General features: G+C 43.6%; 1 protein-coding gene across 3 annotated transcripts in view; it reads right to left on the bottom strand.

Annotated features, from left to right (window-relative positions):
- The window catches only part of CPS1 (carbamoyl-phosphate synthase 1), a 130,108-nt gene that overhangs the window by 73,222 nt on the left and 40,538 nt on the right, over positions 1 to 16,348 (bottom strand). For all 3 annotated transcript variants that reach the window (XM_043525745.1, XM_037913020.2, XM_043525746.1), the window contains 7 exons: positions 14,896 to 15,037; positions 12,353 to 12,430; positions 10,724 to 10,822; positions 9,816 to 9,911; positions 3,991 to 4,180; positions 1,639 to 1,796; positions 1,172 to 1,300 (listed from right to left, as the gene is read on the bottom strand). In XM_043525745.1, coding sequence (XP_043381680.1) covers positions 1,172 to 1,300; positions 1,639 to 1,796; positions 3,991 to 4,180; positions 9,816 to 9,911; positions 10,724 to 10,822; positions 12,353 to 12,430; positions 14,896 to 15,037 — 892 coding nt within the window. The remainder of the gene's footprint in view (positions 1 to 1,171; positions 1,301 to 1,638; positions 1,797 to 3,990; positions 4,181 to 9,815; positions 9,912 to 10,723; positions 10,823 to 12,352; positions 12,431 to 14,895; positions 15,038 to 16,348) is intronic.

Genomic DNA, 16,348 nt, shown 5'->3' with positions numbered 1-16,348 from the left:
CAAGTAGAAAGTTGGCAACCCTACCTATACCGTGTGCATCAGCTATACCATCAGGCCCCACTGTAGAGGATATTCTAACCTGGAGCCTAGTGGATTTTGTTGACTTCAGGTCTGCCTACACTGTGCTGCTCTTTGCTTTAATCACAAATCTAACCTTTGCGTCACAGAGTCCTACTTGTGCTGTTCCATGTTTTAATCTAGTTAATTATCCCCATCAGAGCAAATGAAACATGGGACTGAAATTATAGAAAAAAAACACATCACGTTAAACTAACTGGTCCTTGATCTATATTTATCTTTGTTAGGATTCCAAGTGTTTGTCCTAGATGTTAATACTGAGTTTCCAACATTTGGGTCTTGGCAGGCTAAAATACTTTTTAGAGAGTAAATTTTAAGCTTTTTTAAAAAAAATATTCAATAATATTAGTAAAGTTGGCTGGGAAAAAATATGAAGATTTTTTTTAAACTAAAAAACAACTTTTTAATCAAAACAAAAATTTTCATTGTAGTCAAATTGTTTTCCTGTTTTTCTATGGAAAATCAAAAACCCAGGCTTTCAAAAATGGAACAATTTTAACCCCAACCTGAAAAATGTTACCCACATTTTCTGCTTTCTGGTTTGTTTTTACGGGAAATTTTTAAAAAATGCTACATTTCCTGTGGAAAAATTATTGACAATTTTTGTCCCGCTCTAGTGAGTACAAAAGAGCTGACAGGCAGGTTCCTCACAGGATTCTGGCACCGCACAAATTTCACAGTTCAGAACCAAATACAAAAATGGCCTAATCCTGTCAGTCTCTCTGTTCCTGGCCCTTAGTTATAGCTAAGCTCAGTGTAGGCTTTTACTTTCTCTGCATCTTCCCTGTGACAATAGCTCCTGAGAGCAGGAGAAAAGAGGCCTTATATTGCTTTTTGACCAAAACTGCTGAAACATTTGCTCAAATTATGAATCGTTTCTGGCAGAATTTAACAGCCATGAACAATGTTACTTAATCATTCATACTACCCAAGTCAATGGCAAGTATTATGAAGACAGAACCTTAGAGGGCATCAAGATAATGTTTTACCAGTAAGATAAAGTATGTAGATCTAGACTAATCTGTGACTATTACAAGAATATATTAAAGCAGATGGCAAGGTAGATCCCTATAGCTATCAACTGCACACATACCTTGGTCCCAAGATCCAGCAGTCTCTCTTTGTCAGGACATATACCTGACCCTAGTCCACCCAGAGCATAGGCAGAGCGTATCATGACTGGGTAGCCGATCTTTTCTGCTGCATTCAAAGCATCTTCAATCTTAAAGCAGACAGGAATAAATGTCAAATAAAACGACAAGGACTAACCTGATTCAAGTGTACACATCAGGTTATATAGTGTACTGGGAAACCCATCAATAAGGCACTTCCCCAAATTAGACAAGAGAAAAGAATTATGCCTTTGTTGTGACTCCAGGAGCCAAATTTTTCCCTCAGATACACCTGGCCATCCCTTCTGACTTCAATGCACCAGATCCCTACTTGGTACATCTCCATTGACTTCATGGATTTACACTAAGTATGCATTTGGTTTCAGCTGTTTAAAGAACAATAAAGCCAAGCGTGGCAGCCTTGCGTCTCCGAGCTCCTCGCATTTACCGATTCCACAGCAAAGCTGGGAGCGATCTTCTCATTAATCTCGGTCAGTTTGTCAGAAAACAGTTGCCTGTCCTCAGTGGCCATGATGGCTTCAACAGACGTCCCCAGGACCTTCACTCCATACTCCTTCAAAACACCTCGTCTGAACAGCTCCACTCCTGTGGAAAGAATGGAGTTAGAGTCAGAGCACCTATGCTGTACAGAAAGGAAAGCGAATGGGGAATCTGGCTTTGCAGCTAGCTAGCTGAGTCCATACACGGTCCCCACCGCCATAGTTTCTCAATTTGAACGGTCAAAATTCAGTGCCAAAACCAATACATTCAAGAAAGCACTTAAGTATGTGACTAAATTTAAGCATTCGATGATGTGACGTCTAGAAATAGGGATACTTTCCTGAATTGGGGCAACAAGTACCTGAAGCAGATTCTGAGCAGAGGAGCAAGCAGGCCAGTGGCATAGTCACACATATATGGCTTAATTCTCTTCTTCCATGTGTCAACATGGATGGCTGCACGTAAAGGATGTAAGAAAGCACTACCATTTTGATTTGGAAACATTTCACACACACTTTGCCCGGGTGTAGATGATTACACAAGATATAGGGCAATGGAAAACAAGCCCCATGTCGTTCTAATTCCATCTAACCAATGAAATTGAAAGATCATTAAAGTTAGAGACAGACAAGTTCTGTTAGACAATCTTAACCACGTCCCTCTCTATGAAGGGATGTTCCATGGAGTGCAGTCTCAATGCTAAACCTGTGTAATTCTAAATGATCCAAAGAATGGGCAATCCTAAAGAGCTGTTAGGTAGTGATAAAGTTTAAGTTTGTAAAGACAGCGTGGGTTTCTCCTTCCATATCTACTGTAACAGGATGGAATTATGGGAAATCCTAAATTACCACCCTTTTTGGAAATACACTCTATACTCATTCATAAGCCGAATATTTTTGGTAAAAAAGTGACGCATCAAAGAGCAGTGGTTGGCTTATAAATGGGTCTACACCAAAATTTGATGATTTTTAAAACTCTTTGGAATCACTGAATTGAATATCTAATACATTGTCGTTTTGTTTACCTGGAGAGTCTGCAGGCATGGAGCCCCTCAGCTCCCTGTGGCTGCAGTTCGCTGTTCCCAGCCAATAGGTGCACCACTTCCCGCAGCTCCCATTTACTGGGAATGGCAAACCGCGGCCACTGGGAGCTGAGGGGCTCCATGCCTGTGAATGCTCCAGGTAAACAAAATGTCCAGGCCCACTAGTGGCTTGCCCTAATGGGCCAGGAGCCAAAGTTTGCCAACCCCTGAAATATAGGGTCGGCTTATGAAAGGGTCATACAATTTTTTCTATTTTTACCTAACCATCTCGGGGGGTCATCTTATAAATGAACAGGCTAATGAACCAGTATGTACGGTACTGTAATAAAATAAACATGAAACATTTACATTTAATTTGACATGTTTCAGGTCACAGCTAGATGTTCCCGTTTTAAACATTGTTTTCTATTAAAAGTGGGATAATGCTAACTACGGAAATTCCTAAATACAACAGCACACAGATTCAAATACCTGCAAACCTTGGGGACAGCCACAATCTGCACCCAGATCCAGTCTGGATTTTGCAAATGTATCTTCCTTTTATACTACTTAGGACCAAAACCTTGAATTTGGACACACTTATTCTTTGAAGCATTAGAATGGAATGTGGTGGATTTCCTCTCACTTTAAATCTTTAAATCAAGACTGGATATCTTTCTAAAAGATAAGCTATACTTCATCAGAAGATGATGGGTTTGGTGCAGAGATTATGGGGTGAGGTGCTTTGGCCTGTGTTTTACAGGAGGTCAGACTAGATGATCACAGTAATCCCTGTAGGCCTTAAAATCTATGAAAGCTGCATCTAGATCTGAATTTTGTGGTTTGGAGCCATCTCTGATCCTAAATGGAGCAGTGCCAGTTGGTGCTGCCATGCTAAGCTAAACTAAGCACCACTATCCCTCTAGCTTCCCTTTTCAATCTTCATCTTAATGTTTAGGTAGAGAACACGCCCCAAATCTGTTGTCCAAACCAAGATTTATAAGCTGCAATTGCAAAACACTGTTGCATGAAACGTCTATAACAGTTCTGTATAACTGATAACTATAAAATATAGCCACTACAAGTCATATTCAATAGGTACAATTAAATTAATACTTATATCAGTCCATTAGACCAATATCTCTGCTTATAAACATTTGTAAGTGAATGAAATGTTCTGGCTGAGATTGCTATAGGTTTGATCAGGCAGAGCCAGGTATAAAGGTGACGGATGTGGGGCTAGAGAGATTAATACAGCTACAATTCCACAGTACTTACCACAGTTGAGAGCTGTCTGGCCACCCATGCCCAGAATTAACCCATCTGGCCTTTCTGCTTTGATGACCTCTGTGACAAACTGTGGGGTGATGGGGAGGAAGTAGACCGTGTCAGCCTGCTTTAAGCCAACCTCATTGGTCTGGACTGAGGCAATATTGGGGTTCATCAGGACAGTCTTCACATTTTCTTCCTGAGAAATGAAAATCAACATTAAAGTTTTAAAATGTTCTGCATACTGAGAGGTAAACGCACAGAGATACTAGAAACATGACAACTATGAATGAAGATCTTAACAAGTGACTAGGTACCATGCCAGTAACTGAAAATAGCGTTTTCTCTGGCTGAATAGCCCAACACCAGGTGTCTTGATCATGGTACCTGAATATTTTTCAGTTCTTTGTACCTCCCCAGGACACTACAAGAAGGAACTTCCTGTATGTTTTTCCAGACATTCTTCGAAAGAGAGAGACGGTGCAATAAGTTTCTGTTCTCGTTTGCACCACTGCAGATCTTTACAGTTGCTGGAATTACCACACTGAGAACCCACATTGGCCCAGTGTCTCTTTCCGCTCAGTTAGAAACACTTGAAGAAAGTTCTTTAGTATTATTTGTTTTACAGCGGTGCCCGGAGGCCCAAACCAAAACCGGGGCTCCATTTTCACTTGGACTATGCATCTAGCAAGAGAATCCTGCCCCAGCGAACATCCAATTTAAACAGACCAGACAAAGAGGGGAAGAAAAGAAGCATTTTCATCCCCATGTTACAGATGGGGAACTGAGGCACAGAAAAGTTTATGGGTGAAATCCTGGCCTCATTGACAAGGAGAGCTTTGCCACTGACATCAACAGGGTCAGGCACCCGGGATGTTTGGGAGACAGAGATGGGAACTGAAACCAGATCTCCTGAGTTCCAGTCCAGGCCCCAGATCACCCTTCCCCTTCCTCTGGAAACATTATAAGTAGGTAGCAGAGAAGCCAACAGAGTTACACCAGTATCAATGAGAGCAGAATTCAGCCCGGTGCGTCTATAATACCTGTAGGCCAGAGGCAGACTGAGAACATGGCTGCAGCGAGAAGGTTGTATTGGGAAGCAGAGGGATTGTGGCCCTGAATGTTGATGGTCTGTAGTGCTAACACTGACTGACCTCTTATTAAAAATGACACCCATATAGCATTCTAAAGGAAGGAGTCTGAATGATCAGTTTTACAAGATTAGTGTGGAGGAGAATAAGGAAGACGAGTGTGACCTTTACAGGACAAACTGGACACCATAATATAGAAGGCTATTGATCATAAAAAAGAAAATGGTCAAGGGCTTGGCATGTCAGGGTCAGCAGCTCCTCAAAGCAAGAAAAAATTGCAATGCAATCAGGGCCGGTTCAGAAAACGCTGCCCAGGCTGTAGCTGTTGGAGTCCCCAGCAGTGCTGCGTACTGCGCCGGCACCAGTGTCTTGGGAAGGGGAATACAAGCAGTTTCCTGCTGACTGAGAGCTCTAGGAGGAGAATAACTCAAGCCCCCAGAGAATCAAGATGTCTTCCCTTATTATACCATCCTGGTAGGAGAAACCCCTGCTGGCTCCCCACCCTTTTTGTTAAAAGAAAACTCCACCCACTACTCTCCTGACTCTCTCCACCAGTTCCAGGCATGTTACTTAATCCCTTCTCCTTGCAAGACTCGCCCCACCACATCCATTGCTTGCAGCCCAGAGGAGTTTGGGCACATGGCGGGAGGGGGAGGTCACACACCAAACCCTGGGACTTGCACATAGTAACCCTATTCCAATGACTTTTGTAGGGGGCTCCAAGAGGTGTTTGGACTGCCTCATATATCATGACACCAGTGAGGATCAAACCTATTCACCAGGTCACTTCCTGACATGCACTGGGAAGAACGCAATGTCAGGTTCTTTCCTACTTGAGAGGTTGGAATACCTCTTAATTCAGCAATTTGAGAGGATGATTCGTAATAATACTAAATGCAACACTGGGACATTTCAACCAAGAGGTCCTCTGATTAGCTTACCAGGACAATCAATCTCTAGGGTTTCTGAGCTGAATAAAATGGGCTCTGATCCTCTGCCAGGACCTAACTATCCAGTGACATTATGAAAGAAGAAAGAAAAACCCTCACTTGCTCTCAGACTGGGAGTAAAGATGCATCTGGGACACATTATCCAGGAAAAAGCAAATACGGAGTAAAATACAACTAGAGTAGAATAATATAATAACCGCGCACTTACCATACTGAAGCTTGTCAGAAAAGAAAACTGACATGGTCTCTGTGTCATTTTTCAAAATACATTGAATTGGCTTCTGACTGACTCAGCTGTATACTGAGAAACCAAACTCAGCAAATTATAATTTGAAAATAATTATTTTAATTACTTTAGCCCTTTTCTCTGTTCACAAATGATCTGTGAACAGGTTGGCACTGGTATGTATATAGTTTTTATTCAAAATTACTTGTGTGAACAAATGTATGGCTTGGTTTCACACTGGGTCACCCAGAATATTCACTATTTGTGCTTCATGATTGGTCAACTAAGTCACATGCTGTTGTTTCTTTTCTCTATGTGGATAACTGAAATTATATCTTCTAGGGCTGGCTAAAAAAAAGTTTCCACTGAAACTTTTGGTTGATGGAAAACTGGGAGTTTGTTTAAACAACATTTTTCAGAAAGCACCAGCTTTCCTTGCAACTTTGGGGGGATTTTTGTCAGAAAACCAAAAAGCAAAAGGAAAATGTTTGCTTTTTCACCAAACTGCGAAAATTTTTCAGTTTTGCAGTTTCAGTTTTTTTCCAATCAAAAAGTCAAAACTTTCTGCTGGAAACTTCTCTGGAAACTTCCTCCCTCACCCCACTTATGTTGAAATTTTTCAAGGGAACCCCTTCCCCTCCCCCCCGCCCCATTTTCCAACCAGTTGTAATATCTATCTATTTCAGAACCCTCCTTTATACTCATCTGTGCCAGGGTATCTGCAAACCCAGCTGGCAATGGCAAGGCCGCTCACTAATGCTCATGACAAATGCCTATTGTGCTAAGATATGCTTTTATTTAATTGTATTGCATCTTCTCTCCCGATGGTTTGCTTTTCCCCACCTATCATTTTCTGGTGTGACAAAACTACTCTTTTTAGTAAGTGTTAGAACTGTACTTTGCACAATGGGCCCTGAAATCAGATTGCAGATCTTGGGTGTTACTGTGATACAAATAATAAATGAGTCTTCACCATAAGACGGCAGGAGAACTCCCTTTTTCTGAGTGCATAATACCTACCCATAATTAGAGTTGTTTCAGTGAATCTACCACGCAAATAACAAAAAGGGCTTTTTTCAAACGGCCATTTCCAGCGCATATGCACTTTCAAATATTTATAGGTGCTACAATTCATGGCACAGGTGCTTTCCATGCACATCCTTGCAAAGAAAAACTCACTCACCTGCGGTTTCAGAGTAGCAGCCGTGTTAGTCTGTATTCACAAAAAGAAAAGGAGTACTTGTGGCACCTTAGAGACTAATAAATTTATTTGAGCATAAGCTTTCGTGAGCCACAGCTCACTTCATCGGATGCATTCAGTGGAAAATACAGTGGGGAGATTTATTCATTCCACTGAATGCATCCGATGAAGTGAGCTGTAGCTCATGAAAGCTTATGCTCAAATAAATTTGTTAGTCTCTAAGGTGCCACAAGTACTCCTGTTCTTTTCACTCACCTGAATGTCTGTGAATAATGCCTCGATTCAGCAGCCCTTTCAGCTTAAAGGTAGACATGTGCTTAAGTGAACCGGTGGATTTAAGTGCATGATTAAGCGCTTTACGGAGCCAGGGCTTAAATGACTAGAAAGGGTTGCAAACGACAGCAATATGGTTCAGTGTGCCTGATAATGGCAATTGTTACTGATTATTTCTCCAAAAAAATTAATCATTAAAAGTTTGGCAAAGAAAAATCTTTAGCCTCACATTTTTTGCTCTTGTTACCTGTCCCTATTTTTCTCCCACCTACGCGATCTAGCTGTCCCCTTGCCAGATGCTGACCAACTGCCTCATCTTCTGCATACTACTGTAAATCACACTACCAGAAGCAAGGTCAAGGAGAGCAAGTAGTCTGGCTGATTAGCACCAAGATCAGGACAGCTGGCCCATGGTATGGGGAAGAGAGAAAGGGTACTTTGGAAGGGCAAGCTGGCAAGATTTATTGCAAAAAATAATTTTTGGCTCCGAATTAGAACCGTGAGAGAGGACAGAGAAGAAGAAATACAAGATGCCCTCCTTGAGAATTCAGACTGCTATCCGTAGGGCTCTAGGCCGCTCCTCTCCTGATTTAATATGCGTTGCTTGAGTATGTAGCCACCATAGACTGGGAGCCAGCAGTGGCAATAGACAGTGCAAAGAAAGCATGGAAAATACACGGTTCACCACATTTGGAATTCAGTTCTCAGCTACACCAAGTTTAAACCCAATGCAGCGTGTGTGTTTGAGTTTGAGAGAGAGAGAGAGAGAGAAAATGTTGGGGGGGAAGGTAGCTCTAAGCCACCATTCCTTTCCCCTGATCTTCGGCCAGCTATCTTACCTTAAAGCAGCCTCACAGCTGCTCTAAGTTACCCAGTCTGCAGCCAGCTGTGATTGTGGCAGAGTGCCATGAGCTTTCTCTTCATACAACCCCATGTGGAGCAGGTGATGGGGGCACAGGGCTGCAGAGCTGACTTTGCACTACCCAGTGATGACCCTGTCTCAAGAGCAATCCTCAGCTGCCCCTTTGGGGTCATTTTTCAACAGCTTTGCTATGAACAGTGCAAAGCTGCCAGAGCTGGGGTTGAGCCTTTATGCTGTAAACTAAAACACACATGAGGATGTTCCCTCTAGCTCTGCATATGAAACGCCCAACAAGCATGTACCAGTCAGGATTCTGGTGATGCAAATCCCTAATTCACAAGCATTCACAGGGTGTTTTACTTGTGCAATTTAGGCACACAGAGACACGCACAGACACTTTTTCTGACTCTTGAAAATGTGGTGCGATACATGTTAGAAAGGAGACACCAACAGGTAGTACCAACATGCCTGCTCGTTAAGCTTATTGGGCAAAATTCATCCCCGGAGAAACCCCTTTGACAGTGGAGTTGCCCCATGGATAAATATGTAACATCTGACTTTTTAAAACCTATTTTATCTCATTTATAATAAATAATAGCCTGTTGGGGAGAGCTGACTGGATAGCGCACAAAGAAAATTCACACATATTTTCACCAGCAAACATAGCTTGTGCATGTCACTATTAATAGTGGGGTCATACCATTCATTTCCCATCAGCATTTTGGTGACTGGCACTTTCTGTATGAAAACATTCATGGAATCACAAATGTTTCACTAATTTTAGCGCAGATATTTATTCATCTGACAGTTCATTTCAGAAGTAAGTGCACTAATTACCATTCATTACTCTCCTGCTGATGAAGTTTCAGTCATCCAATCAGGGAACAGAAGCAACACCATTAGACAGAGTTCAATGGTCAAGGAGACATAGTCAAAGAGAACAGATCACAACAATACAAAGGCTGAAATTCAAAGTCAAGCTATTTCCATAAGCTGGTTGGTGAGTACTTATGAATAAAGTAACACAGATCAGTTGGTCAGTAATTCATAAACAGAAATAAGGGCTAAATTTACCAATTAATTTATTCTCCCCAAATAATTCAACCAGCTCTACTGCTCAGTAACTTACATAAATCTGCAGCTTTCGACTAGGGTGGAATAAATAATCAGGTTAGCTGCAACAAGGAAAAGCAGATTAACTTCTGTTAATATACCTGGAGCCTTCTCTTACCTTCATGGCCTTAACAGCCTGTGACCCAGAGTAATCGAATTCCCCCGCCTGACCAATTGACAGACCTCCAGATCCTAGGATGAGAACTTTGGAAACCTAAAAGTCAACAATATAAAATGATTAGAATGATTTCACAACAGGTGCAAAGGAGGGGAGTTAAACTGGGGTGAAGGGAGACTATGCAGTGTGGAATGGCCTTGAATCATGAAAAACTAGGTCAAAGAGAGAAGAAAAGCCAGCTTCAGAAAACCTGCAGCTTTCCATCCAACTTTCCAAAACAAAATTTATTGAACCCATATCGTGCACAGGCGGGTAAAGAAATGGAGGCAACTGATGTTTTACACAAAATATACAGTAAATGTACTGATTGTTTAATTTATTTATAGACAGCCAGGCTTCACTTTGGCTTCCCACATCTCTGTGTTGTATTTTTTATTCAGCTGCATTCTGAAGCCACAATTCACCGTGCAACTTGGCTCATGCTAAGAATTCCAAACTTCTTCTCTAGCAATACAGCTTCAGCTTGATGCTGTCAACCAAATCTCATAGCTGGATACGACTGCATGAGGTGCCATGAAATACAGAGATCACCATAACAAGCATAGATTCTGCTCTGGAGAACATACAAAAACATATACACAAACCGCCATGTTTCAAAACTTCCACGAAGGAACAGAGAGTTAATAAAATAATGAGAGAGAGAGAGAGAGAGAGAGAGAGAGAGAGAGAGAGAAATCCAGTGGTTATAATGAGAAGAAATTAAATCTTAATGTAGCTTTTGTAAAGGAATCCTGTACTTCAGTTTCACAGGTAATTTTTTATGCTCTGCATTCTCTCCATCTGATTCAATACAAGTTATAGCTGGTGTATGACTGACAGCTAAAAATAAAGAACATTCATATACTGACCTCAAGTCTAGAAGCTACAGCTGTGGGCTTGGGCAGCACTGAGGCAACAGTTGTACCTTTTCCCCTCTTGATCAGCGAAACGAATGAATCGAACAGGAACTGGTAAAGGTAAACACATGTATTTTAGTGCCCAACCAGGACTAAATAAATACGAATGAAAGACAGAAAAACCAGGCCTGCCATGGGTCAATCCACTGCTGATGTAAGTCAGCATAGCTCCATTGACTTCAGATGACTTTGACTTACACCAATCAAGAATCTGGCCCCATATTTCTAATTTCCATAATGATCTTTGGCGTAATGCCGTATTCAAGGAAGCAAGATGGTATCGGGGGGAGAATAGGGAGAGAAAGCCTACAGAACCCATTCAAAAAGAAAAGGAGGACTTGTGGCACCTTAGAGACTAACAAATAAATTTGTTAGTCTCTAAGGTGCCACAAGTCCTCCTTTTCTTTTTGAGGATACAGACTAACACGGCTGCTACTCAGAACCCATTCATTCACTCATACCCATCCCTCCCCAACACACATACTTTACTTGTACATGGGAGATAACACGTACAAGGGAAGAATGAATGTTAAAAGTTAGAAATCAGAATATTGTACTCTTAACCAGATCAGCGGAGCTATACTGATTTACACCAGCTGTGGATCTGATTGGGCATAGTGCGCCTTCGAGGACACTCTAAATCTGTCAGCATACGCAGTATACTACAGTATTCAAAGACTGGACCTGCACAAGGGGTTACAAGGACAATTCTGGGGTGGTTTTCAGTTCTTTTCAATTCACGGATCACTCAGACAGGTAAGAATTTTTACCAAGAGATTCACTTATATATTTAATCAACAATATCAAATTACAATTAAAATCAAATCAATTCCAACTACTTCTGCTTCTTTTCCCAAGAAATACTCAATAATAGATTTATGTTCAGACATGCCCTCTCCTTGCACCACTGCCTGCAACTGCTGCTTTGGCATTCACTGAGACTACACAACCAGTTGCTATCGGAATTTGCATGAAGTCACAGATGGGGGATTAACGTTTCATTTCAGTGAGGAGAACAAGAAAGAGTGAGTGTGAATCCATTTATATAACTCTACAGTTACAAAATACGAAATTGGAACTAAAATGTATGAGAAAGTTAATGGGGTTTATTCAAAAAAAGCATCTGGGTTTCTTTTTTTTTTTTAATAAAATAGAAAATTTTCTTTTACAACCATCTCAGGTAAAAGGGGTATGGGTCCCGTCCTGCAAAGATTTAAGCGCATGAGAAACTTTCTGCACGTGAGTAATCCCATCAATGTGAATGAAGTCACTCAAGGACGCAAAGCACATGAGATTGATTTCTGCTACTCATGTTAATGGAGTCACTCGAGAGCCTGACCCAAAGCCTACTGAAGGCAATGGAAGTCTTTCCACTGATTTCAATTAGCTTTGAATCAGACCAAATGCAGGCAAGTCTATGCAGGACTGGGATCTTGGTTAGGATCCTGACATTTCCGAAAACAGGACCTAGGAATGTCACTGCATCAAGATTGTCAGGGCTCTTCCATTAGCTGCTCTATACTCTACATGCATTCCTTCAGCCACCCCCAAAGCAACCCTGGATCAGTCTCTGTACAGTACCTCTGTGTCTGTTGGCCCCGCACTGGCCTCCGGGTTAAATTGTGCTGTGAAAATTGGTTTGGTCTCATGCATAATTCCCTGCAGGGATAAAAGAGATTGCCTTAGACAACAACATCCTGGTAATGAGGGGGATAGAGGAGGGCTACTGCTTGCAACCCTGTAGGCATTGAAGGGCAAGGGGCTGGTATGCTTTTTGAGGCCTTTGAGTTGAAACTTATTTCATTCCAAGTCTTCACAGAGTGTTTTATCCATTAAAGCATTGAGCCATTCACCATTTTACCGGCAATACAGTACCCATGTAACCTACTGGATTGTGCACTACTGAACAGCGAATGCTTTGAACAGCGCTACTGATTGCCAAGCACTTACCAGAGAAGATATGCTAGTCTCCTTCCAGATGCCAACATTGGAGCAGGTGGTGGGGGGGGATACACTGGAGCAGGCTGGGAGGAGGGGACACACAGCAGTAAAAGGTCACCCTGGAGAGGGCTGAAGTAGAATGACTACTTCTACTGCTCTGATTTCATATCAGTACTGCTCAAAACACTGGGCCAAATACATCCCTGCTCTAACTCCACCGACGTCGGTAGTTTCATTATTCTAGGGTTGGACATGGCACCGTGTCTGTAATTCAACACTGTGAGGCAAATTATGGATGCTGCAGCAGCGGGCACAGGTTGTCTCTTCCCAGGGCCATTGTCAGGAGATGACAAGTGGGAACACTCTGCCAGGCCAAGGACAGCTGGAGAGTTGCCTGAGCTGGGTTTTCAGCAGCTGCTGGCAGTTCCAAGCAAGCTGCAGCAGGAGGCACCAGACCTCTCTCATGAATGGCATGACACAGGCTGCAGCTTGTCCCTGGGACAACAAATGAGAGAGGTCTGAAGGAGTAATTGCTGCATCATGAGAAGGAGACCATGTCAGGTAGAAGATGAGAAGCCCTGGCCGCCGAGAGGGCCCACTGCAGGCTCCACCTCCACTCCCCTGAGGAAGGGCCAAAGTAGGCCTCAGCGAAGGTGTGCTGGGTGGGAGCAGGGATGAGAGATGTGGTTGAGAGCGGAGGGAGACAAAGGGAGAGAGCCTGGAATGGGGGTGAGGGTGGAAGTGAGAGATGGGCTGTTGGCTGGGGGGCCTTCGTATAGCTACCATAAAGTACAGAATTCACAATTAGTTAATTATTGCACGATCTATGCCCTACTTCTGGTCACAGAATACCATGAGCTGGCTACAGTGTCCCTTACTGTATTAGTTATTTTTAATTAGTCTGCATATGTCTTTTCCAAATTTTTACTCCATGGCTTGATTATAAATATTTGGTATCTGCATTGGTTTGCTCAGCTGGGGCTGGCCAGATCGGTCGCACGGTTTCATTTCTCTTCCCTGAACAGAAGAGAACACAACTTACACGTGGGGTTATCAAATTCAGTTTCTGTGAATGTTTTCAGAATGTGGGCTAACATCGTGTGGCTCTTCGTCCCCTTCTAATGGCTACACCACGTATAGCTGTTTATGAGTCTGCTACTGTGTCCAGTATAACAGACCTGGTTCTTTAGATCAAGCAATAGGGTCTCGTGTTTTTTAGATGCAGAGGTTGTAAGTTTACCCCCCACAGATGACCCAGCCCGGGGCATCATTCTTGCTCATCTGACTCTGAATTTTGCTTTCCACAAATATTTTTGCCAGCCAAGTTTAACTGCTCCAATCTTCATATAAAGTGAACACAAAACGGGGCGTGCGAATGAGGCCAAAGCTAACTAATTTCAACACTGAAGCAAACAGTGGTGGGAATTTTTTTCTCCACTATTTGTCCAGCTCTACTCAGAACTGTAGCCAACACCAGCTGGCAAACAAACTTCTGCTAACAGTGTCTTCCAGAAAAGGATTTTGAACACACACTAGTACAGTACAGCAGTTTCCAACCTATCAAGTTTGATGTGGGGTGGGAGCAAAGAGCTAATACAAGGGGATAGGGAGGTATCCACCCACGCGAAAACAGCTACTCTTAAGCAGCATTTCTATGAGTCTCAAGAATAACACAGGCTTACAGAAGGCAACCTTGGTTAGTGGATAGGGCACCGAACTGGGACTCAGGAGGCCTGGTTCCTATTTCTGTTTGTCCACAGACTTACTGTGTGACCCAGGACAAGTCATTGCTCTCTGTGCTGCTGCTTCCCCTCCCACACTTTGTCTGTTAAGGCTGTAAGCTCGTTGGGGCAGAGATTGTGTCCGTACAGCACACTGGGGCGCCTCAAGAGGTGGGAAGGGATCACTGCACTGATTCTGCTGCTTGCTTAGCTGGCCAAGTGGTCACCCACAGGTCACAGTAACCGATTCGGCTGACAAAGCAGTGCCACCAAATAAAGGTAATTATCAGATAATGAAACAGAGAGAAAAGATTTCTTAGGGAACAACTGGTCGTGATGGATAACCTGCAATGCTGTTCCTGCAGATAAAGCAGGCTTGAGTGATGCAAGTGAGTGAAATAAATGACCATCTTCCCCGTCTCACCCATTGCCTGAGCAGGTTTCTGGAGAGAGAGTGTTTACCTCATTTGTCTGATCGTTGACATTCACAAAAAGAGGTTTCCAGCCAGCAGGAAGGGTGTTGCTGTCAAGTGCATAGCCATGGTTCTGTGCAGTAATGAAAGCTTGTCCGTTCAATAGGTTAATAACTGGCTGATTCTGACCTCTAAGAAAAGAGAGGGGAAAAGGACAGAGGCACAGATGTGGGTGATGGAGGGAACGGAGCATCAAGGGCAAGAGGAGAATATCACAGTAATGCATGGCAGTTAGCAAAAGCAAAGTACTGACCATTCTAATTACGCACCTGCAGAATGACATAGATACTTTATCTCCCCAACACAAATTAATTTAGAAGGTCTGGCTGGGGGAGGGTGTTACAGCTAAGCAACAGCAGCTATTCGATTTCTATAGTCAGTATCACAACCACAATGATCAAGAAATCAAATTCGAACAGTGATATTCTTTAGCAGCATTGGACCAACTCATACAAACAGTTTCTAATCTGCCTTGAAATGAACAATTGATTTAGGGGAACAAGGTCAATTGCTGGAACGAATAAATAAAGTTACTGCTATTCAGGTTACGATGGAGTCATATCAGTGTGCAGGCTGAGAGAGAGGCCCACTGAGAAGTATGGTGGAGATAGTGCACAGAAGACAGTATCCAAAGGAGCATCGGTACTTACAAGCCAAATGTATCTGTCAATGGTAAAATCTCATCATCTGTCCAGAGTCAGATTTGTGATCTGAGCAATACACTGAGCAGAGATATCCCATTGCAGCTGCAATCAGCTTCCAGCAGGAGCAGCAATGGAGGGTGTACCAATGTTATCTTCGAAGGTGGTCACACCTGCTCCAGCTCTGATCTCTTGGGCACACAATGCCCAGTGTAACAGTGCCATGGTTGGCCTGCTGTATGCAGTGATGAGCTGCCAAAATCTTAACAACCGGTTCCCTCCTCACCCCACGAGGGGGTCGTAGCCCACTCCCCCCCCGCCGGGGACTCCTGCCCCATCCAACCCCCTGCGTTCCTTGACGCCCCACCCCAGGACCTCTGCCCCATCCACCCCCCTCCCCTGCCCCCAGAACTGGGTAGGAGGGTCTCATGGGCCACCGTAGTGGGTGCCCACCCCACCCCTAAGAGCCAGAGGCACCTGCCAGGGGGCGAGGTGGGGAGTCCCGGCAGTGCTTACCTGGGGCAGCTCCCAGGAAGCATCCGGCAGGTCCCTCTGGCTCCTAGGGGTGGGGGAGCGTAGCTGGGGAGGGAGCAGGGGGAGCAGCTGCTCCCCACTGATCACATCAAAAGTGGCACCTTAGGTGCCGACTCCATGGGTGCTCCAGGGCAGCTCCCCGCCCCGTGCCCGGCCCCAGCTCATCTCACCTCCGCCTCGTCCCCTGAACGCACTGCCCCGCTCTGCTTCTCCGCCCCCGCCCCGGCTTCCCGCGTATCAGCTGTTCGGCAGGAAGCCTGGGAGGGC

The sequence above is a fragment of the Chelonia mydas genome, chromosome 11 (genome assembly GCF_015237465.2).
Source record: "Chelonia mydas isolate rCheMyd1 chromosome 11, rCheMyd1.pri.v2, whole genome shotgun sequence".
In the NCBI taxonomy this organism is placed as follows: Eukaryota; Metazoa; Chordata; order Testudines; family Cheloniidae; genus Chelonia; species Chelonia mydas.
The sequence above is the reverse complement of the archived record's forward strand: the minus strand, read 5'-3'. Positions and strand labels throughout refer to the sequence as shown.